The sequence below is a fragment of the Ascaphus truei genome, chromosome 21 (genome assembly GCF_040206685.1).
Source record: "Ascaphus truei isolate aAscTru1 chromosome 21, aAscTru1.hap1, whole genome shotgun sequence".
NCBI classification, from domain to species: Eukaryota; Metazoa; Chordata; class Amphibia; order Anura; family Ascaphidae; genus Ascaphus; species Ascaphus truei.
In genome coordinates this window covers 18,478,985-18,502,323 of record NC_134503.1, presented here as the reverse complement: position 1 = coordinate 18,502,323, position 23,339 = coordinate 18,478,985, and the positions used below count along the sequence as shown (strand labels likewise).

At 41.4% G+C, this 23,339-nt stretch overlaps 1 protein-coding gene across 1 annotated transcript; it reads left to right on the top strand.

Moving 5' to 3' along the window:
• The first annotated feature begins 443 nt into the window (after positions 1-443).
• On the top strand, positions 444-23,075 carry LOC142472275 (CCN family member 1-like). Its single transcript, XM_075579241.1, has 5 exons — positions 444-808; positions 12,333-12,546; positions 17,255-17,626; positions 19,313-19,506; positions 20,779-23,075. Exons 1-5 carry the CDS (start codon positions 743-745, stop codon positions 21,079-21,081), a joined length of 1,149 nt encoding a protein of 382 aa, XP_075435356.1. The 5' UTR covers positions 444-742; the 3' UTR covers positions 21,082-23,075.
• The last annotated feature ends 264 nt before the right edge of the window (positions 23,076-23,339 follow it).

Sequence of the window (23,339 nt, the reverse complement as noted above, 5' to 3'; positions counted from 1 at the left end):
GCATCTTGTAATAGAAAATGAGATCTTTATTTAAAAAAAAAAAAAAAAACTCATGTAAATCTTCTAATAATATTTACATAACTCATTTCTGATCACAAAAGCATCAAGCTGGCAATAAGTGTGCTGAACATATGTGCAAGTGCATCAGTGTATGAGTACATGTTTAGGAATGCTTTACATATGTTTATGTGCCTGGCTGCCTCTGTGTTTACATGTGCATGGGTATTTATTTGCAGTATATATCCCTATGTCTGCGGGATTGCTAGAATGCCATGTGTTTGTATGTACTGCCTATGGAAGTCTGTAGGGGGTAGAGCTGAGAGTGAGAGCCAGGCGCCTGCAGGCTTTCTCTCAGCTGGTGCCAGGAATCAGTGACGTCAGGGCAGCCACGGAGGGGGCGTGGCTGCGAGATGCCCTTTAAATAGAGGGGACTCGAGCTGAGTTTCTCAATGAAACAGCTCTTAGACTCGCTGGTGATCTGAAGCTCCCCCGGCTAAAGACACCGGCTCGATCCCAGCCACCCCTCCCCTCCGACTGACAGAGGATCATTTGTCCTAGGACCTATACACTTGGAAGAAAGTGTGTGCAAAATAGAAGGGGAACTGCCAGTCTGCACAGCGCTGTGCTCCTGATAACCCTGCTACACTAGTATCTAGTATCCAAGTATCTGATCGCAATCCTCCAGAAGTGAGTTTGTTGCGCCTGGTTTGCTGTTGAGTAGTAACGCTTGTGGACCAGGAGAATGGTAGCAGTGAAGTTACACCTGTTGCTGGCTGCTCTGGGGATCATTGGCTGCTCTGGGAAGTTGGTGAGTTATTCTCTTGATCTATTTATGGGAGAGAATATTCCATCCCCTCCCCTCCCCTCCGTCCTTCGTCAAAGTATGTAATTAGTGAACTGACATTGGGTTATCACTGGTGCACTGCGATGTGGCTGGGGGTAGAGGCTGCTACCGGGAATGGAGCAGACTGAATTGCCCCACACATTGTTTCTCATTATAACGCTGGTGGTGTATTGCTTGGTTTTATTCCACTGCACATTTGATTTTCAATTTACCAAAGCTGTTAAAAATAGGCTTCATAACATCAGGTTGTGTACACATGCTTTATAGGTACAATCATCTTGTGCCCCAATGAGCTTACAATCTAATTTTGGTATCTAAATCAAAAGGCTGTGTGTGTGTATATGTATATATATATGTGTATATGTATATGTATGTATATGTGTGTGTATGCATGGTATATACATGTTTGCAGGTATAAAATGTCCCTGTCCTAAAAAGCTTGCAATCTAATTTTTTTTTTTCGTTTTGACCTAATGCAAAGACAGCTGAGGTGACTTGCTCGGTCACATGCAAATGCCACTACTCTAATAAGGTTGTCCCTTGCTTGATATTACCAAATGATAACAGAACCACTGAAGTGCCTCTTCTATGCCACACATTCTTGCATTTGCTGTGTCCTGATTTGCATCAGTAGTAAATGTTCACCATAAGCAAATGCCTCACTAGATTTGGAAACAGAGAGGTATATTAACCATTGTATCATTCAGTGTGATGGTTAAAGATCAATTTATAGTAAGAGTTGTAAGGGCACTAATGTAACGTATTGCTTTATTCTTGCATAGTTAAATTGTCTGGCACACCAGACGCTGAACTGCTACCATGTAAAGTTTGTCTTCATTAGTGTCTCTAAAGAGGCTTATAAAGACACAATGCTGGAGGTCCCTTAGGACTGCAGCATTGATTTCATATATACAGTAAATGTGTTTTATTTTTGGTTGAATACAGTCTTTAATGCAATGTGTTGTTGGCCCCTATGGCAGTAACGGGGGTTTTGTAAATGTTTTTGATGGACTGCTCCTTACAATAGGCACTGTATCTGTTTCTTTGCAGTCATTCACCTGTCCGTGAACGATTGAGGGGCGCAGCATACAAATAAAGGGAGTGGGGGGGTCAGAATCCCCTGACAAATTCCTACTCTAGAACAGGGATTCCTGATTGTCCAATAGTATATAATGTAAGCTGTTTAATGAGGCAGAGACAATGGGGGGGTTAATGGCAGGGAGAGGACAAAAACTGAGCATCCAGGAGTGAGTTGGGGGGGAAATGGGCTAGTGCATTAAATAAGTGGTACTGTGCTAAAATGCCATAGTTGATAACAAGTGGGAAACGGTAAATATTTTGTTCTATATGTTTTGGACCATTTCTATTAAGCGGTGCTATTGCATATGGCACTTCCTGGCGTGGAAAGTCACCTTCCTCTGGCCCATTCATTAGAATGTCTTGCGGAGTAGCACTGCTTGGTAAATATGGGCCTTTATGCTTCCGGAAAACGTGAGTGCTTCCTCACAAAGCCGTGGCTGATTGACTTTAGTGGGCGTTCCATTGTGGGCTTGGTTACACATCCATCGTTTCCCATCCATGGCCAGCACCTTCACTGAGTGATTCGGGCACGTTTTGGGGTTGGTCTGTGAGATGTTGATTCTCTGTGTTCTGGTTTCTGCGATGATGGGGTGTCTAGGAAAAGATGAAGTGTAGTGTTGACTGTCAATGTTATTGGGTAGGATTGTGTATATAGGACTTTAACACCTTCTTTGCCAGAGGAGCCAGTGAAACACGTGTGCTGATGGTTTTTGAAGAAATATCCATAATTTTTATTTGACAAAATCCTAGTCAAAGCCCGATGTATGAATGTCCAGAGATGAGGCACTCGCGTAACTGCAGCTGTAGATTATCCAGGGTGCATACTGTCCAGAGAAGAACACAGATAAAGGAAAAACGGGTCAGGCACTCTACGTGTCGACGGTTATGCTCTCTACGTTTTTGGCTCCCAACAGAGCCTTGATTAATGCACCGTTGGGAGCCTAAACGTGGAATACATTTCACAATCGGTTTGGAGTGCCTGTTCTGTTTTTTTCCTACATGTGTTATTATGCTACAATGGGTTCCAAGCTAAAAATGTAACAAATGGAATAAGCTCAAATGATAGAAGATGCTACATGGCAGAACGCTATGTGCTTTCTCTCTATTGCAACTCCAAGTGTGTTATTTAAATTTTTTTTTTTTTTTTTTTAAGTGGGATTTAAAGTTTGTAAACAGCGAGCCTCCTGTGAGTGTTTCGGTTTCAGGCTCATGGGCTGCAGAACAGTGTTTCTTTTTTGACAGACCCATTAGGTGCTCCTCTTACATGGCAAATATCACATTTCTTGGAATGTCAAATGATGCGACGCCCCCCCGCCCCCCCGCCCCCCTCTCTCCTATGGATTTCAGACAGGAAAATGCATCCCGGGCTTCAGAGGGCACATTCCCGATAGAAGTGACTAAGAAAAAAAGGGGGGTGGGACTAATGGACCTTGCACTCTTTTTGTTCTCCTTGACAGGGACTCACTATTTGTATGTTAAGTACTTCTTACACTGGAAATGTCGAAGTCACCATTTTTGCTGCCACCGGCAGGGTGCTATCTCAAGGTGGTTCAGCTTCGCCTGGAGGATGTGCGGTGTAGAGGTTCCAGGGCATGAGCTAGAAATCTGCCGGTTATGGTCATTGGCCTGCCGACTTGCCGCCTCCTAATTATGTGTGGCCAATGACGTTGCCCAGGGACAGGGCTCGCGTAATGCCTGGCAGCGTCGCTACTTCTCCAGTCTGACACCGTCTCAGGAAGTGCCTCTCCGGTTCTTATGAGGATAGGCTGGGTGATCCCTAAAGTTTCTTGGGAGAAGCTGACGATGAAGATATTGTGTGTGGTTTTATTTTTATTCTTTTTAAATCTGCTTTCATAAGTAAATCATACTGTATAACTGAATGCCACAAACAAACTAAACATTTTTGATTTTCTTGGAAGATCAACTATAAATTGGTCTGACTTTACTGATGGGTGTGTGTGTGTGTGTGTGTGTGTGTGTGTCGCACACACTACTTGTACATATTTTAACCAATGCACTCTTCCACTGTTTTCTCTTAGCCTCCCATTTTTTTTGGAAGCTCTTCGTGGCCTGGGCTTCTATTCTGATTACTAGTGCCGTATAGAGAATTTTAAAGATCTGTAATCTTACCTGAAGCTTCCCTTGGAACGGCTTTGCGGTCCGGGAACCCCCAGGCTCCTGTGGTTCTGGCCCAGGACAGAAATTCTGGAAGTGTTAAGTTACTCATTATATAGTGCAGCATATTCAATCTCAGAGCGGGCTAAAAATGTTGCTGCCAGCGAGGCTGAGAGAGCAATTGGTTTACCCCCACGCACAAGGGCCTTACAGCGTGAGCAAGTCAACTGTAGTTCTGCATCCGCACCACGGAGAAGCCTTGGCAAGGACCCTTTGCGGCCCAAATTCATTATGCACCGGTATCCTCCCATTCATTTAAATGAGAGTTGACACTGGATCGGGTGTGCTAATCTGTGCTGGCACCATGTATTTCTGGGCCTGTGTGTCAAGAGAGTTGAGGAGCAAAACTGTCACTTCGTCTGTCATCAATATATCGGGGTACCTTGCTTCATATTTACCACCAGCTTCCGATTTAGGGAGTGCTCATACTGTATGAGAAGTTAGAGAAGTTATCTGATCTTATAATATGTAGTAGATTCTGCACCTGTATATTGTCATTGTAAAGTGATTAAACTTGTGTTGAGCCTGCACCAAATTTGAGAAACATCTGTGATCACAAAAATGGAGACGTGAATCAAAACATCCTTGAGGATGGTTTTTTTTTTTTCTTCTTCTTCTCCTCTTCCCCCCCTCTCCACTCCCCCAGTATATTAACCCTCTAGTTTCCCTGTTTTAGCGTAAAAAAAAAAAAAATTTGATTTAATATGCAATGTCATTACTGTATAGAGCATCGAATGGGTAGAGCGAATCCAAGTAAACGTTGTGCTCGGGAGTCCAAAAAATGGTCCATAGATGAGCACCTGTCCCTACAAGTATCCAGCCGCAATGGATGCTGGGAGTATTAATTCTGCTCCGTACAGTATATTGCACTATGCAAAGTTGTCCTGTTTAAGTTTGCAAATGTTTCCAGAAATATGCAGATTTGGATTTTCGTTTTTCCATTCGTGACACTTCTGTGAGTCTTCGATGTACATAAATTGCCACATTTGCTAATATGTGTAAATATTTTGCACATCTGTATCTACTACTATTTCATATGATGGAGTTCTTTGATGCTGGGTGGTCTCTTTTGCAGAACATTCCATCTAAAAAAAGGTACCATTTATCAAGCGGTTTGTCCCTATAGGTCATTTCCCTTGTGAATATAGAGTTTACTGCTCCCCATGTAGAAGTTTGGGGAATCTCTTGTAGATAACTGGAAGAGCTTGTTTGTGGAGAGATGCGTTTAATGTACAGTACAAGCCATTTAGATGTTACTATCTCCATATAACCCCAATTAAGTAACATTTTGTTGCCGTTTTCATGGTGAAATAAGGCTATGTATCAAAAGTGTAGGATGAGTACGTTGGCTTTAACGTATCAATCCCAGTAATTGACATTTTTTCTTTTACATTTTTATTATTTTTACTACATTTTTATTATTTTTACTTCAGGAGATGTCGTTTTCCCATTCCCAATAGATTTTAAAATCTGCTGCTCAGTGCAGATGTGTTTTGAAATATTGTGTCCGGGAGGTTAAAGTGGAGCACTCCCTAGAGCGTATAACCGTTCCCATGGTAACCCAAGAAGCTCAGTATGGTTTATTATTTAGCACATTGTTACATCATAGATGAGGTTGAAAAAAAGACATACGTTCATCCTATGCTAAATTTAGACGACAAATATAGGATAAAGTATTTGTAGTTGCAGTATATTGATCCAGAGGAAAGGCAAACAAAAAAACCCAGTGACACATCTAATGATTAGATCAATCACAACACATTAAAAAAAATTAAGTGCAGGACATTCTCACATAGGCAGGAATTACTGCCTTCAAATGTTTAGCAAAACTGAAAATACATCTCGAATACGAAAATCGGTGGCACGCACTGCTTCTTTGACACCCTGGTTGCCAAGATATTTGTACCGTACGTTTTTTGGGCTGGTGTTCGGTCTATTCTAAATATAATTTGAACGAACAAGGTCAAATTAATGGAGCATCAGCTCTCCTGAACCAGAAAGTGGACCAATTCAACAGGGTCTGGGACCTGTGGCCCTACAATTAAAATAGCAGAACAATTGGCCGGGAGGAAGCCGGTTGGTTCTCTCGCTTGAGTTGCAAATACACTGCACTGCCCCCCCATGACTGGGGGGGGTTTGCGAGGGGGGACGACACTATTTCCCTGTCCCACCCTCTCCTCCCCTTCCTACCCCTCCTATATCTCTTTACTCCCTTTTTTTTTTTTTTGCCTTTTCTACCTACTCCAAGAAGTTGAGGAGTACCTCTATCTGTATGCCCGACGCAGTCTACCCGTTAGGCTCGTAATGACTCTCTTGTTTTGTGCATTTTTTACCGGGTGCATATGACTTGCGAAAATGATATTGAACTAATGTTGTACTCCTCCTGGAAAACCAATAAAAATGTTTGTCAACAAAAATATATAATTTGAAATATGGCATCAGGGTTACCACTAGTTGGTCGCAACATCATCTTCCGGCTTTCTATTGGATACGAATGTATGGCTGATGCTGGCGGCCATGTTGTGTCCATCTCCTGACCTGTAGGTTGACTCCAAAGAATCCCACCCGCCCCCCAAGATCAGATAATATAGACCAGGAGTGGACAACTCCCAGTCCTCAAAGGCCATGAACAGGTCAGGTTTTCAGAATATCCCTACTTCAGCACAGGTGGCTCAGTCATTGACTTGGCCACCTGTGCTGAAACAGGGATATCCTGAAAACCTGACCTTTGAGGACTGGACATTCAAATGTTATGGGGGGGTTTTAGCTTTTCCCTGATTTTGGACTCTTAAAACTCTTGACCGTAGAACTAGAAACTGCATGTGATCGATCATATTAATGAGTAAGCATTTAAAATATATTGGTAAACTGCAAACGATTGGTTTATATCAAACGGTCATTTTGCTACACTGACGAGTTTCTTAGGAAGTTAAAATAAATAAAAAAATATAGCATACTTGGGAACGCTATTCCACACATACCATTTTATAGTGTGTGTGTGTGTGTGTGTGTGTGTGTGTGTGTGAGAACCTGGTCACCCGAACACCGTGATAAACACATTTGTACGCTCACCCTTGCATATACAGCCTCGCATATACACGTATACTGTTGTATCCATCTGAAATGTCGGACTTTGCTGTTTGCTTTCATCACTGTTTTGTGCCCAAATTATGCGTTTTCTTCTCTTTCCCCCCAAAAAGTAAATCTAGGAAAAAAGTAGGAGCAAAATATGAAGGTTAACCAGAAATTCATCCAAGAAAGAGAGAAGCATAACATAGATGATGCAGGGGGGCAGAATTTAGCCAGAGTTACTGTAATGTTTTCGGAGTGCAATCTTTGCTAAGATCTCTGGTGTTGTAGCAGTGGGAGCTTTGCGATGTGGGTGGTTATCTGGAAATACCAGCAGAGATGAATAGTAATGTACAAAGAGCATAATTTATCCTACTGTTGATAAATTTAAAAAAAAAAAAAGCCTTTTCTGTTTATTTTCATTTTCCTGTCACACGATCGTTTTCAAAGACTGCTCCAGTAACTCTCTAATTCCATCTTAATAACCCCTCCGCTGCTTGTCATGTCACCCTGCCAAGATAAGCAAATCTTATATAAACTTAACCCCTTGTACAATCTAGTTAGAATTGGGGTAACTGCACAGACATCAACATACATTCCCTACAGTGAAAGTAAGTTGATTCGTACTTAAATTGTTACTCCACTTATATAACATTATATTGAGTGACGGTTTTAGTGCATCAGTCTATTTGTAGGAGGAGTTGGGGAGGATTTCTTCAATGCCCATATTAGATGAGGTGTATCTGTCGGCCTATTTGCATAGAATATCCTTTTAAAGAAGCAATGCCTCCTTTTATTTTTGTTTATTAACCAGGGTTATTTCAAACCATGCTCGCCCTCGTCTCTTGTTTGGGAACAATCTGGATGTTGATATATACTGAATGTCCGTGGCATAAAGACGTGTGGCTGCGATTTGGTGTAACTCTGGAACATTTCATTTGCTACACACAGCACTGGCAGTAATTGGCTGGCTAGAAAAGAAAGTTGGTTGCAGCCATTTTAATTCCCCCAGAAATCCAAGAGGCCACCTTTTTTACAGGTGTAGTTCCCCTACAGGTTTGTTTTTCTTTTCTTTAATATTTCTTAACACTATGTACATGTCTGTTTTTGCCCTCTGTTTTTTCCTTCCCCCAATATTTATTAGATTTTTTTATTCTAAAACAGAAGTTAACATGGTATCTTGGCGTTTCCCACTTGTTGACATCACTGGATGTCAAAGAAGATGTGGATAAGACTATTTAGGGGGGGGGGGGAAGAGACTCATCCAGACTTTAAAGACACCCTATGCTACCTGGTGAGATAGAGCCAGTGAGAATAAGCTGCAGAAGTTTCAATGTGAATACTCTACTGCAGGCTTTTTAGGCCTTTTTTTTGTTGAGGATCAAATCCAACAACTAGGAATAAAAATAAGATTGGTAATCTGCTTCTGAAGGGCATTGCACTGAGATCACTTCCAGGACAGGTCATTTTTCTTTAGGTAAAGGCTTCTTCAATATATAATGGGGAGAGTGTGCAATCCTTATCGTGCATGCACTGCTTCTCTAATTGTATACACCTCTGTGTTTATGGTATGTATGACCCCTGGTTCTAAAGTCCATCTTCTGGGAGAGCTGGAGTATCCAAGAGGGCAGCTAAAATACCAAATTACTGAACGGTTCAATCAGGACTGGTTTACATGACATGGTAAAATGAGGGCTGCCCTAAACGTCATATGGGGTGTACATAAACAAGAACCCAGTTCTGAAGATTTTCTGCCATCTTGAATTCTACATGTTGACCAAAACATTTCAAGTATAAGATGGGTGAAAGGGGTATATAATAAAAACATTCACACATGGAGGATTTCAACAAGGTACGGGAGGGAAGCGGATTTCCCTGGAAGAGATGTTTTAGAAAAGAGGCCATGTTCTGAAACTGGAGGGTGGTACACTGAGTTGAAATGAGAGTACTTCTGTATGGGTGCTGGATTAGTGAAATAGCCACCCAACACCATGGGTAGAGCAGTGTTTCCAACTTTTTTTTTTTGTGCTTAAGGAACCCCAACCCCCCCTATGGCGCGTCTGAGATCAGATGCATTGTAAGTAACCCCAACCCTCTCTAATAGTGTGTCTGAGATCAGATGCATTGTAAAATTATTCTGTATTTGGTACAATTTTCAAATTGCAGGGAACCCTTTAGGGATGCCCGCGAAACCCAAGGGGTCTTGAGAACCCTGGTTGAAAAACACTGGGGGTAGAGACTAAGACAGTAAGGTAATTCAAAAAATGCTTGGAATTAAACGATCCTTAAAATGAAAAGTCAAGGATCAAATAGGGGCTGAGGTTTTACAGCAAATGGGAAAATGGTCAGATTAGATGCGTCGGGTGGTCCTTGGACCTGTGCCAACTGGAGCTGGCCTGGGTTAAGTGGTACATTTGGTAGCTTTCATGTGACCAGGGTTACCATTGCGAACCATATACTGTAGAAAGGTATATGTTTGGTTCCACTTTGTAGAAAGAAAAGGTGTTAATCGGCTATGTTCCATGGCATTGCCTGCCAGCCTGGACTAACAAAACCACGACCACTAATAAAATTAAAACCGGACGTGCTGGAGGACACCGTAAATAGAGTTTGGGTGGATGTTTACAAGACTGGTGGGGATGGAATTATTGGTAAACAAGATGGAGTTATTCGTGGCAAATAAGCTTTCAGTGGCTCCCCAAATGGTGGCGTTACATGTCATTTTGGTTTTATACTTAATTCCTTTGCTACCAGCGGGTCAAATTCAACATGGTGGACTTGGCAGAACACTGTTTTTGGGTTTCCTTTGAGAAAACATAACCGTGTGCGTGCAGTAAGGATATAGAAATACTGCGTACTCTGATTAGACATTGTCTGTTATTTAGGGGGTGGGAGGGATTGCCAAAAAAGTGTCTGCCGCATTTAATTGCTTTCTGGCGGTAAAGTACTTAAATGAGATACGGGCGAATCCAAAAACAGAAGCGCCTCAGGAGGTAAAGGCTCCAAGATGCAAAATAACTGTAGTTGGTCAAAACACTTCTTTTTTTTTTTTTTTTTTCTTCTCCCCCTCCAACATGAACCCTAAATGGAAAATGTGGTTTAAAACCTATTTATGCCTTTTTTTATTGCGTCTGTTAATAGTATTAGTATTTATAGCCCTGGCATTTGCTCCAAACCACTTAGGATGCTATTTTTAATGAACGGAGATCAGTGCAATTCCAGAACTCAAACGTTTCTCCTCCTTCCTCCACCCCCGCCCCCCCCCTTCCTACCCTTTCCAAGTGTGAACTGGTTATCACAACACACACCATGAAACGGGCCTCTGTTAATCCCTGAGCCACAGTTATTGCCCTGTCCAAACCCCGGCTGTGGTGCCAAGTCTTAGGCGGAGCTGCTGTGAGTCATCGGGTCACGTGACCATTGTTTTTGTCGGCCCCTGGCTGTGCGTTGAGGAAATGGTTGTAACTGAGGCTAAGCAGGTGAAAAGTTATAGTTATCCAAACCAGCAGCTTTCTGTACCAACTCTTGAAACGCACACTTTCCGGCTTATCCTTCTGGCAGTGAAGGAGTTAAAGATGCTCTACTACCTGCTTGGTTTCTATATTGAGGTTATACTTTTTGCGGGGAGTCTTAAATATTAATCGCATTATTGTATGTTAAAGTCTGACAGAGAAATATGTGTAAGTTTTATTATATTCACCCAATTTACCTTTATAGTAAGGTAACTATGATACTGGCTTTAGCCAGATTTTAATTGCACTACTCACATAAGCTCATGCTTTATTTAACCCCTTCAGGGCTTTCACACTTTTTTTTTACGTGTGTGTGTGTGTGTGTGTGTGTGTGTGTGTGTGTTTCTATATGCAAGGCCTATCTTTTTACCTGCAGCAAACTTCTATAGGGAGGAGTGCGGTATTATGTACAGTTTCTCATATATATCTCTAGGGTGTATGAATTTTATATTTTAGGTTTTTTGTTCTTGTGTTTTTGTATATTCTATCATATTTGTCAATGATCTTGCAAAATGTGGCTATTTAGGTCGAAGGGTGGTATACCCCGTAGTGATCGTGTGAAAACCCATATTTAAGCTTTGGCACGTACTCCATTAGCGACCCCAAGTTTCCAGATCTATTGGAACAGTGTTTAGAAACTTGAGGAAAGATGTTGTATGATTTCTGGACATCTGGAGTGAGCCTCTCAAGAATGATCCTGGGATGAACCCCACAATTGGTATTAATTATATGCCATAGGTAGGGTCCATGCAAATTTGAGTTGGGCTCTCAGGATCAGTAATGTGGGTTCCTGCCCTGCACAATGCCTTGAAAATCCAGAAGTCTGTAGGAGTTTAACTCCCATACATAATGTTAGAATCTCACCCGCTAAACAAATACTACTTTTTTTTTTTTTTTTTTTTTTTTTTTTAAACAATCCTGATATTCTTAACCTGTAATATTTACGTTATTCTGAACTCTGAAGGGCGATCAACACACTGCTGGTATGAGATCCATTTAAAAGCCCATTATTGCCTTTCTTGGAACCCTTTAATGAGACTCGTTACAGCCAATGTCTTAATCACTGCACAGGACCAGCATCAGGGAACACAATATAGTAAATGGATTTAAATTTTTGGCTAAATCTAGAACCACCATCAAATTAAAAACTTTTAAGGAACTGTTGTAACTACTAAAGGGGACAGTCTGTTTATCCATAACCGCCAACCCAAGTTTCATGTATGACCCACCTCTAATATGAAACTGGTCCTGTTACCTGTGCTGAATGGATTATTTTGATTGGTCTATGGCAGAGCTACACTTTGGTGTGTATTATAAAGTATTAAAGGTCTGGCACTCGCCCTTTGACATTCTGCTTTTTTGTATACTGTTGGTGCTATAGTCCAGTAACTCCCCTCATCTCAGGTACTCCGTAAAATTGTCAGATATTTAGTAGACTGGCACTCGTAGAGCAAAACGAAAATGACGTACTCCAAGTATGCTCTGCCAATGCCCGTTTCAAGCATTTAAAGTCACTTTATTAGTATACACAAATAGAATGCGTACACTGACAACCGCAATGTCTCTGGGCCCCTGGCCCCTTGAGCCTTCCATTTTAATACTGGTGTTTTGTAATGAGAATCTGAAATATAATTTACTTTCTTAATCTGTAGGTGGAGTCAGCCTGCCCCAAGAATTGTCTATGCCCGAAGGAGCCCCCATCGTGCCCTCCCGGCATCAGCCTGGTGACGGATTCCTGCAGGTGCTGCAAAGTCTGTGCCCGCCAGTATAATCAGGATTGTGGACCAAACCATCCGTGTGATCACATCAAGGGCTTACACTGTGACTTTGGAGCTGATTCCAGCTCTACCATGGGAATCTGTCGAGGTGAGCGCTAGTTTATCCCCTTGAGGGCAACTTTGAACCTCGGTTACTATGTTGCTATTGTTGCCAACCTATGTTCGTGTCATGATGAAACTCTAGTCCTGAGCCCTGACTCGATACGCCTTGATGCGGTTTCTCGTGTTGGAGAAGCTCCAAGATCCATTCATTTGAAGAGCGCTCCGTTTAAATAACCCTGTATACAAGGGCCCCTATTCAATAGACTATGAAGCCACTTCTTCAAGTGATAAATGCAACACTGTTCTGTACCAAAAAGCTTTTATGTTTAGAGCTACAAGACAAGGACTGGATCGGAGTTCTATGGTGACACAGGTTGGCAAACTGTTATGATGTCATCAAAAAGAGAGGGAAACTGTAAATCCACAGATGCAGTCACGTAGTTTATATTGAATTTGAGTTAGTTGAGCTTTATGATAAAATCTAACTGCACAAGATAAATACTGTAAGTCATTTTTTTTTTCTATTGATCAAAAGGAAATTAAACAAGACATACACATTATTTGCCAAATACAGTATGATGAACAAGAGAATGAAATGACAAATCAGCCGGTGTTTGCTCTGTGGATGAATGTTCTGCTCCACTCCAATCCTCAAGAACGCCCCCCCCCCATCCCCCTCAAAACAAGTCAGCCTTGCAGATTATCCCTGCATCAGCACAGGTGGCCCATTCTTGGACTGATCCTCTGAGACACCTGTGCTGAAGCTGGGATATCCTGAAAACCTGACCTGTTGGGGTGGCTTGAGGACTGGAGTTGAGCGCCCCTGGGTTTAAAGTAACAATTCTACTTATTTGCATCACTGAGAATGAATGTTTACCTTTTTTGTCTCTGGTTCTGCCGAATTCACTCCTACCTGCTACTTATGTTTATCTGTTTCACTAATAATTACACTAAATGTTCTCTACAAGCTGCTTTGAGGACTGGTGCAGTTTTGCATTTCAAAACAATGGCCGAATATGGTAAACCGTCAAAATTAATTACTTGCCATAAATATTAAGTGCAAAAAAAAACATATATATTTTTTTTTTTAGAGTGTTAACGACTCTATTAAACATGACTCTGTCCTTAGTTCACGTCTCTCAGGTGCGACTGCCCTTTTATAAATTGTTCATTTCTAAAAGAGATCCAGCCTTGTCTTAAATGTATCTGCCATCGGTAACCAAATTTCACTTTTTCAATGCCTCTTTCCCCCCCCCCCTAATCTTGGTAGTATGACCTTGTTACTTGTACAGACCTCATGGTGAAAGGCTCCCTTAAATGTCATAGTATTTCAATTTATTTTGCTAGCCAATGTCTTTGCTTTTAATCCAGGGCCTCTACATCTTTGTGTCCTTAATCCCCAAAACTCAGCGATTTTTATTTACCAATTGGGTCTCATAAGAGGGAATAATTCCGCCTCGTTGCCATCAGATTTCCTTTATCAACGCCCTTCCTATGTTCACTTCTGTTTTTTTTTTAGCTAAAAATCTGGCATGACATAATGTTCATTAGGGGGACTTTGCCTAAGCTCTGGTAAGTGGTATCAGAGGCCAATACTACATTTTATCGCAATTAATTTGTATTGCAGTCAACGCCAGATCGATCTTTACCACCCCTTGATGAGAGCTTGGTAAATCCCCCTCCTCCCCACCAGTGATTTTTCTCTCTTTAAAGAGTGGGGGAAGAAGTGTCCTTCCAATGAAGGGGAACACCGCGCCCCCCAACTATTCAAAAAAGATTTGTACTGGTATAGGCGCTCAAGCGCTGGATCAACGTATGAATTTACTCAATATATTGTCACGCATAAACTCACAGGGCATGAGGCTAGTGGTATATATTACCACTTCCTTCTTGGCTGTCCTCAATCTCTCTGTGTTCTTCTTTGTATTTATTACCCTGCAATATAGTATTTAAATCACCCTGGTAGAACTGAGCCTCCAACAGTAACCGTATTGAAGTGACTTTAATGTCTAATCATCTGCAAGTTAAGCATAACAAGAATATATGCACATAACAAATGTCTGTATTATTATTCTATAGTATTCCTTTGATATTCTTCTTGCTCAATGTATAAGAACGTTCGTTCGGTAGTATTGTTGGGTCTGTGATTTATACTATGCGGAAAACTAATAAAACTATTTGAAATTAAAAAAAATAGAAAGAATCAGTGAGTGTAAAATCTCAAGAAATATATAAAGTCCATGAAGAGACACAGTAAGCCTGAGGGTATGGGCTAGTGGGCATAAACCCAGCCCTCAAAACCTGACTGGGCTAGTCCCTGGACCACTATTGTAATATGAGATATATATATATACTGCATATATAAATATACTCACATTTATGATGTGCTGCCAATAATTGGCTTTGGAGAAACAAAAACAAGAGTATGGCGCACAGCCAAGAGTGGGTCAAAAACAAGAATAAAAAATTACTTTATTGGGTCCATATTACAAAACGGAGGTGTAGCAACCCACCTACGCATTTTGGGCGTGATTGCACTTTATCAAGGAGTCCACAGAGATGTGGATTCATGTAATCACGCACGAAACGCGTAGGTGGGTTGCTACACCTCCCCTTTTTTTTTTTTTTTTCTTAATATGGACACAAAGTAATTTTTTATTTTGGGTTTTGACCCACTCTTGGCTGTGCGCCATACTCTTGTTTTTGTGCTCCTCCCCCCCCCCCCCAACCCAACTATTACCTGGTACCAGAGCTCATTACTTTTGCCTGGCTGGTGACCCACATTAGGGTGTAATCTCATTCAGACTTGCCCCATCACAACTCCTTTTTGTAAGAATTGAAATTGATAAGCAACTGGGGGAACGGCTGCTATTTGGCTGCCTCTCTGACATCGGCGTGTGTTGCAAGACTGGCATGAACCATCATATCGTGTGTGTGTGTATATAGAAGTGTGTCTGGAGATAACCTTGACAGAGAGTAAACAAACTGGCTGCATTTGTGTTCCATGTGTGTCTTCAATACTTTGCTGGATTCTTAACCTATAAATAAGATGACGACTTGGCATGTTTATGTTTGTATACAATATCTGGCACTGTAGTAAACAACTTCACTATCATTTAGCTAGTTATCTGACAAGCAACTGCACCTTGAATGCATAATGCTTATTAGAAACCTAGTGAACATGTACAGCTTGGGTGCTCTTCTGTTAAACCCCTTCTCTAGCATTTTTTTTAAAAACCCATTCATAATGCTTTAATGGTCCTTCTGGTGGGGAGGGGGGGGGAGAATTAACTATTTGTTGGCAATAGATATTATTTCCTACGAGCTAGTTATGGGCTCATATCTAATTGAGGAATGAATGTAGCAGCGATTCTAAAGCTGCAGTGATCAGAGTTGAGTTACAAAGCATTTTAGAAAATCAGGCTGGTGGTTCATTTTTACAGCAACAACAAAATGTGGGGCTAGTTTATTTATTTATAAAAATGTTTTACCAGGAAGTAATACATTGTTACCTCTCGTTGTCAAGTATGTCCTGCTTACATTTGCTAACCAATATCAACTTGGGCACAGAGTTATGACAAATACATGGTTACATTAAGTGAGCCGGGTTATACATTATATACAAGACATTCCATGCACAGCGAGAGCTGTTATATGTTATAGGCGTATGTAACAGTTACAGACCGGATTAAAATGTGAGACAGCCTTAGTTCTGAAGCGGAAACGTATCCTCAACACCTTTGGCAATACACCAAGAAAGAATAACATAGACCGGGGCGCTCACCTCCAGTTCTCAAGAGCTGCCCACCCCCCCTAACAAGTCAGGTTTTCAAGATATCCCAGCTTCAGCACAAGTGGCTCAATGGTTGAGTGACCTGTGCTAAAACTGGGATATCCTGAAAACCTGACCGGGGGGTGGGGTTGAGAGCACCACTGGTCTATGCCATGAAATTCTGCAATTCATGTGTACTGGACATTAATGCAGACAGGAACCACTTAGCCCACCTAATCTTTCATATTCGGTTCAACTTTTTTTTTTTTTTGTTCTAAGCCTTTTTAACTTCCCTCACTGCTGCACCAGCCTCTGGGAGGCATCTCCAGGAACCCATAGGGAGGGAGGGGGAGGGGGAGGGGGGGTGGATTGCACCTTTATGATTCTGTATGAAGTGCCTGCAATTTGTGCAGAAATGCAAGATGGTGCGATTGCAGTGGTAGCTACAGGGGTTAATCCTGCCTTGGACCAAAGGACACTAATGCCAGTGACCTGTGGTAATGGGCAACATCTAGTTTGCTGTCTCTTTACCCACATCTGACATCTAGAAGTATAACATTATTTTAAAGTTGTTTTTCAGGCCTGGTGAGCTGAGACCCGGGAGGGGTATGTTTCTGTGTTTCCCCATATTTTCCCCTCTCCTTGGCTTTGTTGGCTCTCTAAGGAAGAGGGTGGGGAAAGAGTAACCACGTGATTGATAAGCACTACCTTTATCAAGAGACCCCCAAAGCAATTCAGTTCCCAAAAAAACTACAGCTACCAAATCTTTGCAGTTGGCATGTTTAGAATTGTTTAGGCAAGCCAATTACAGTAGATTCTAAAATTCCTTAAAGTTTTTTTTTTTTGTTTTTTTCAGCTCTATGTGCACTTTGTAATGAAAAAAAAAATTCTGTTTCTTTGGCTGTACAGAATTAAATACCTTGTTTGCACCTACTTTGTTACTATAGGTATAGTATATTAACAAATGATCGTCTTTTCACAGCGAAGTCAGAAGGCCGACCATGTGAAATCTTTGGCCAGATCTATCAGAATGGAGAGAACTTCCAACGTAATTGTAAGCACCAGTGCACGTGCATGGATGGAGTGGTGGGCTGCATGCCCCTGTACCCACAGGAGATAGCCCTGCCAAGTATGGACTGTGCCAACCCCAGGCTGGTGAAAGTACCTGGACAATGCTTTGAGGAATGGAAGTGTGGCAGCAACCACATCTCTGAGGATTCTGGAGATACCACCACAGTAGACGTAGATGACTCTTTGAAGTCATCTGAAGAGATTGCTGACCAGGTCGATGTGGAGCCAGTGTCCAGCAACGAGCTTATTAGTTTGGTTAGAAATGGATTCAGAGTAGAACCTGGTAAGTGAAAGCTTCATGTACAGCACTTTGCCCTCTTAACATTTTCTACGTGTGTGCACAGATGTAGCAGGCTTAATTGTTCCTGCAGATAACACCACATATTCCATTATAATGCAGATTATCGCAAGAATTGCCATGTGACAGGGCAGAATATCCAAACATATCCCACTAAAAGGGAACAGTGAAGCCTGCTACATCTGTGGGTTTTTTTCCCCCCACTAGGTAAAAGGATCATTGTGTTCATAGATTCATGCTTTAAAACATGATTGTACCTAATTACATTTTATTTCTCTTTCCCTGGTTGTTGGTCATGTCACAAACGGCAAACACTTATGTTCCTCTTGCACAAAAGTATTTATTAACAAATTTAATGACTTGCAATAAAAACATCTGGAGATTTATCTCTGCTCTCCAAGTGTGTGCTTGGACTTGCATCAAAGGTTTCCTGTAGTGTTTATCCCTCCTTTTTACATTTGATACATGTCTATTATCAGAGTTGTTGCCACCGATCCCTATTCACCATACCTCCTTTTGTGTACTCCCTGTCTGGGTAAGGTGGATGTGCAAATTATATTGATGCTATGACAGACTTGGGTTGAGAGATGCATGTTCATAATGACTTTGTACAGCTTGAAATATGTATCCCTCTGTCTCTTCAGAAATAGAGGCTGTAAAGTATTTAATCATTTCCATGTTGTGCTTGGTTTTGCAAACCTTCAGAATTTGAGACAGTGGGCCTCATGCAGAGAGCATAGAATTTTCAAATTGGCGAATTTCATAAAAAGTAGCTTTTTTGGAGAGTTTTATTCTCCATATGCAGAAAAGTGCGAATTCTGCTATGTTTAACATGGATGCGTGTGGCGAGTTAAAATGGGAAAGATGCGCGCTTCAGAAACGTGTTAAAAAAAATTTGCGCCTTTTTTTTCCCCTTTACTATAGGCGGCGAGCGCCATCTTGCCATCTTTTCCTGGCGCGGCAAAAATGCGAAAATCGCGCCATTTTCTTGGCGCGAACAGCCGCTACATGCCGTTCGCACCTCTCTGCATTCGGAGAGTTTTAAAAATGGCAAGATGGAGGTTCTCGCCAGCCGCGAGGCGAGTTTTAGACATAGGGAAAAAAAATTGGCGCGTTTTTCGTAACTCGCAATTTTCTGCGCGAAATTGTACAAAAAATGGCGAGTTTTGAAATAACGATGCTCTCTGCATGAGGCCCAAAGTACTATATATTTTATAAGCTTTGTTGTGCAGTTGGGAAATATGAACAAGCCACAAACCTTACCCATTTTGGATATATGGAGCTTCTAAATTCAGAAATCCCTCTTCACTACAGATATCCACATCACTGGTTATGGGGATAGGGTGTATTGGTACAATAATACGGTACTGGATATGTAAAATCTGATTGCCACTGCTCCATAATACCCAGAACGCTGTATGTAAACCTTTCTCCAAATACTGTATATAAAAAGCATCTCTACAATCTCTAGTCTATCCCCCAACCCCCCCAAAAAACGTACCTGTACTCTTGGTCTGTCCTTAATAGTAGTAATGCTTTATTATGAACTTATTAAATGGTTTTCAGAACCCAAGAATACTAAAATAACTGTTCCGAATGGTTTTTGTTTTTTCTTAACTCCAGATAATGGCTAATTTATAGATTTTCTTTCCTTCATCTCTTTGGCTGCAGGACTGGCTCCTCATCCTCAGCCAGGCAGATCCAGATGTGCCATCCAGACAACCGAATGGTCTCCGTGCTCTAAATCATGCAGCATGGGAATTTCCACAAGGATTACCAATGATAACCAACAATGCAAGCTCATGAAGGAAACCCGTCTGTGCCAGATCCGGCCCTGTAAAGACCCCTTGCCCACCAAGCCCAAGGTATTGTATATTTTTGCAATATGTCTTCATGTTTAATAGTAAATAGTGGGGTCAAAAGATCTCCAATGGGTTTTAAAGTCCCCCCCCCCCCCTTCCTCCGCAACAAATATCTAAACAACCAGGAATGTGGCCCATCGACAAGTCCAGCTCACATTTAGGGAGGGGACTGGATCCTTATTGCTATTCATTTTATTTTTATCTTTTTATTGGTTTGTGAACATGAAACCATATACAATAATTCATGGGGGAAAAAAACTTATCAATAACTACTAAACCCCTACACTCCCCCTCCACACACACCATAGCTCATATATATTATCTAAGAACCTTGTAAGAACACCAGATCTTGCCACAACCTCTTCATTTCAGAATAAATAAATCTATTCATTTGTATAGCCTTGCTGTAGCGTCCTCCTATTGAAAAAGCGCCTAGTTGGCAAAGTAGGTATGTGCAGTTGAGTACACCTAGTAAATAGGTGAAATGAAGAAGTACTCGATTTTAATGGAATCTTTGCCATTGGCTCCCAAGTTGATATTGGTTAGCAGATGTAAGCATGGCAACATGTAACCCCTCCTATGCAATCTCTCTCCAATGGCAGCACCACACATGGACATCTGTTTGGGGTTGACTGGTATTTCCTCTGTGTAATTGAGATATCTCAATCGGCATCAGCCCTGTTTTTACCTCAACATGCAACTTTTGCATTGTAATTCCTGAAGAATCTAAAATAACTGTAGTCATCCGAGAGGGACAATGAAGGCAGCACATCAATAGAAGTAATAGAAATACCTAAACCATAGCAAGGGCAGGCCAGGTGCTGGCTCGGGGCGCAAAGTGTGGGAGCAGCTCGCACCTGGTGCCAAGGGAAGGCTTGTGTTGGCAGTAGGAGCAATACACAAGTCATGGAAGTGGATACATACATTCATTGCCAAGAGATGCTTGATAATTGACATAAGTGGTCTGGAAAGTTGGCATCCAAAACACAATTTAATTGGTAAAGGTGATGAATTTGGCAAGCAAAAATGATTAATGTAACGTTCAAACCCTCTTGCCAATAAAGAGTCTCCACATAGAAAAGGTCACAGATTGTGCAATTTTGTGTCTGGCTTTTTATCCATAAGCGGTTTGCGACCGTTCATTGTCTATATTCTGCTGTGTCTTTAGTGAATATATTGTCTGCAATACCGTACAACGTAAATGGCCATATTTTCTTGTCCCCAATGCATGGTTTGTTAATGAAGTCACTAACTGATCTGTTTGTTTTTCTTCAGCTTGGGAAGAAGTGCACAAGAACCAAAAAAGCCAAGCAAGCGGTGCACTTCTCATACGCAGGCTGCACCAGCGTGCACCGCTACAAGCCTCACTACTGCGGCTCCTGCACAGACGGACGCTGCTGTACCCCCTCAAAGACCAGCACCATGCACGTCCGCTTCCGCTGTGAGGATGGAGACACCTTCCAAAAGAGCATGATGTGGGTGGAGAAGTGCCGGTGTCACCAGAACTGCCCATACCACAGCGAACTATCTTACCCTCATTATCGGTTACACAATGACATCCACAAGTTCACAGACTGAGCCACAAGGACTTCTTTATTGGACTTATGGGTCGGTGGCCAAGGGAGATGGTTCCCCAACCCTAGAACACTTTCCATCATAGGGTCCAGGCACCAGCTATTGGTGGTGGCATAGGACTGGAACGACAAGCCTTTAGGAAGACACACACCCGCGTGGCCTAGAGTTCACCACAAATTGCCATTGATGCTCCTACACAGAATACTCAATGTGGGAACGAGCATGTCAGGTCTAGTGATGGTAGAGAGGCAGTGATCAAGCTCCGCTTTGCTGCAGTATTTAAAAAAATAGTTTCTGTACTATGCAGCACCGCTTGTTTACAATCCCTGTAGATCTGGTCTTAAGCCAAGTTACTTCTAATTTTTAAAGGAGTATTTCCAGCTGTGCAATGGAATTTATCAGGCCAATGGGTGCAGTCCTAGAATCTAACACCTAATGGATAGCAGAGCAGTAGCAAGAAAGCAAAGTCTATTTCCCTCCGCTGTAGATATTCCGTCAAGGCTCTGAGAAATATGAGCCGTCATGGCGTGTTGTGTATGTATTTGTATGTCTTCATTACCAAGGCCTGTACTGTGTTGAATGTATGATGAGATATTGCAGAGTGGAAGTGGATTACACATAAATGCTTACAAAATAATGCCGTCTTGTAATCAAATAGTTAGAAACTGGGCTGTTTGCCTTGTACTTTATGTAGGTCTGTCACCCACCAACTGTCTTCGTGGTGGACAAAGTAGTTCCCTTCATTAAACTGACTTAAGATACTGGACTTCCAGTTGAGTGTCTGGAATGATTCATATGATCAATGAAGCTTGGCAAAGTGGAGGGATGTCCCCCTATATTAGGTACAATGTAGTCTAATGTTAACTTGCCCTCTGATCTTGATGGATGTTAAACTGGAGTGGATTAGTGATTGCACAGCAATTTGTTACAGCACTGAATTGATACTGAGCCTAATCATTGAAGGCATCAGTTTGACCAGGTGATACCAGCAGAATAGTATGTAACATACGTCACCATGGTCCAAACATTTTAGTCTGTTGGGATACCTTCAGGAAGGGCATGAGCCTATAATGGCTCATGTTTCTCACCTGACCTTGGGAATTCCATTGTAGGCCAATGTGGATTTGTATTAGAGCTAAGAATTATTAAAAAAAATAATAAATGAAAACTTTGGATGCTGAAAAACCATCACTGGTTTTACTGTTTGAAGCAGTAGACCATTGTAGTCAACATCAGTCCTGGGACATTGCAGAATACATCAGTTTTTTTGTTTTTTTTTTCTCCTCTGAAATAGCCTTGTGAAAACTTGAAAGCTAATTTGCAATCTCTTATGAAGAATATCAGGAAAAGGCTTCAGTTTGCAGCACATACATTTTAGAGGTAGCTGAGCAGCCTTTAAGTAACATCACTAGATTGGCTGGAAGTACACACATCTGTAATGTCCCCACCCATTTCCTGGTCTACAATGATCTACTAACAAAGCACTTCTTTAGAGCGCACTTTTACGCTCATGTATATGGGATACAAACCTCCTTTTTATACCCCTGAAAATGGAAACCTTTCCATAGAAACCAATGTCGTGCCTTATTGCCAATATATTAGATGCAGACTCTGAAGCACCAATTGCATTGTACACAATCCAAACATGAAATAGCTCAGACAAGGTAGGGGTTAATTGTTCATGCACTGCCTAAGTTAAGATGTATATAATATATAAATAGAGAGAAATATATATTTTTGACACGCCCCTCAGCAACATTTGCTACCCAATAGAGGCATATGTTTTTGTTTGTTTCTCCAATTTAATATTCTAATTATATTTTCTTTGTCTTTTTTTTTTTTTTTTTTTTTTTTCCTGTGTAAAGGGGAAAGTATTTGACTGTTTTTACATTACGTTGAGAATTTTGCCTCAAACTGTGTTCCTACTGTAGCATGTTAAATATTGTACATGTATTTAAGGCCTTTCTAACTGTGATTTTAATATACAAGTTCCTTCATTTCTGGCAGTATTATTACAAGCTTTTATATGTTAAAAAAAAAAAAAAAAAGACTTGAGTCTTTCTTTTTGTAATCCAGATTATGGGAGGTGTAGCTAAAGTGAGAATGTGTTTTGATGAACAATGATTTTTATGTGTCTGTGGAATGAGCTACTGAATAAAGGGTCTTTAAAAGAGCACTCCTGGTGTTGGATAGATGCAAGAGGTCTCCGAATCTGAACCGTGACTTCTGCTCCGGGGACCACCTCAGAAGGGGGGTGCCGG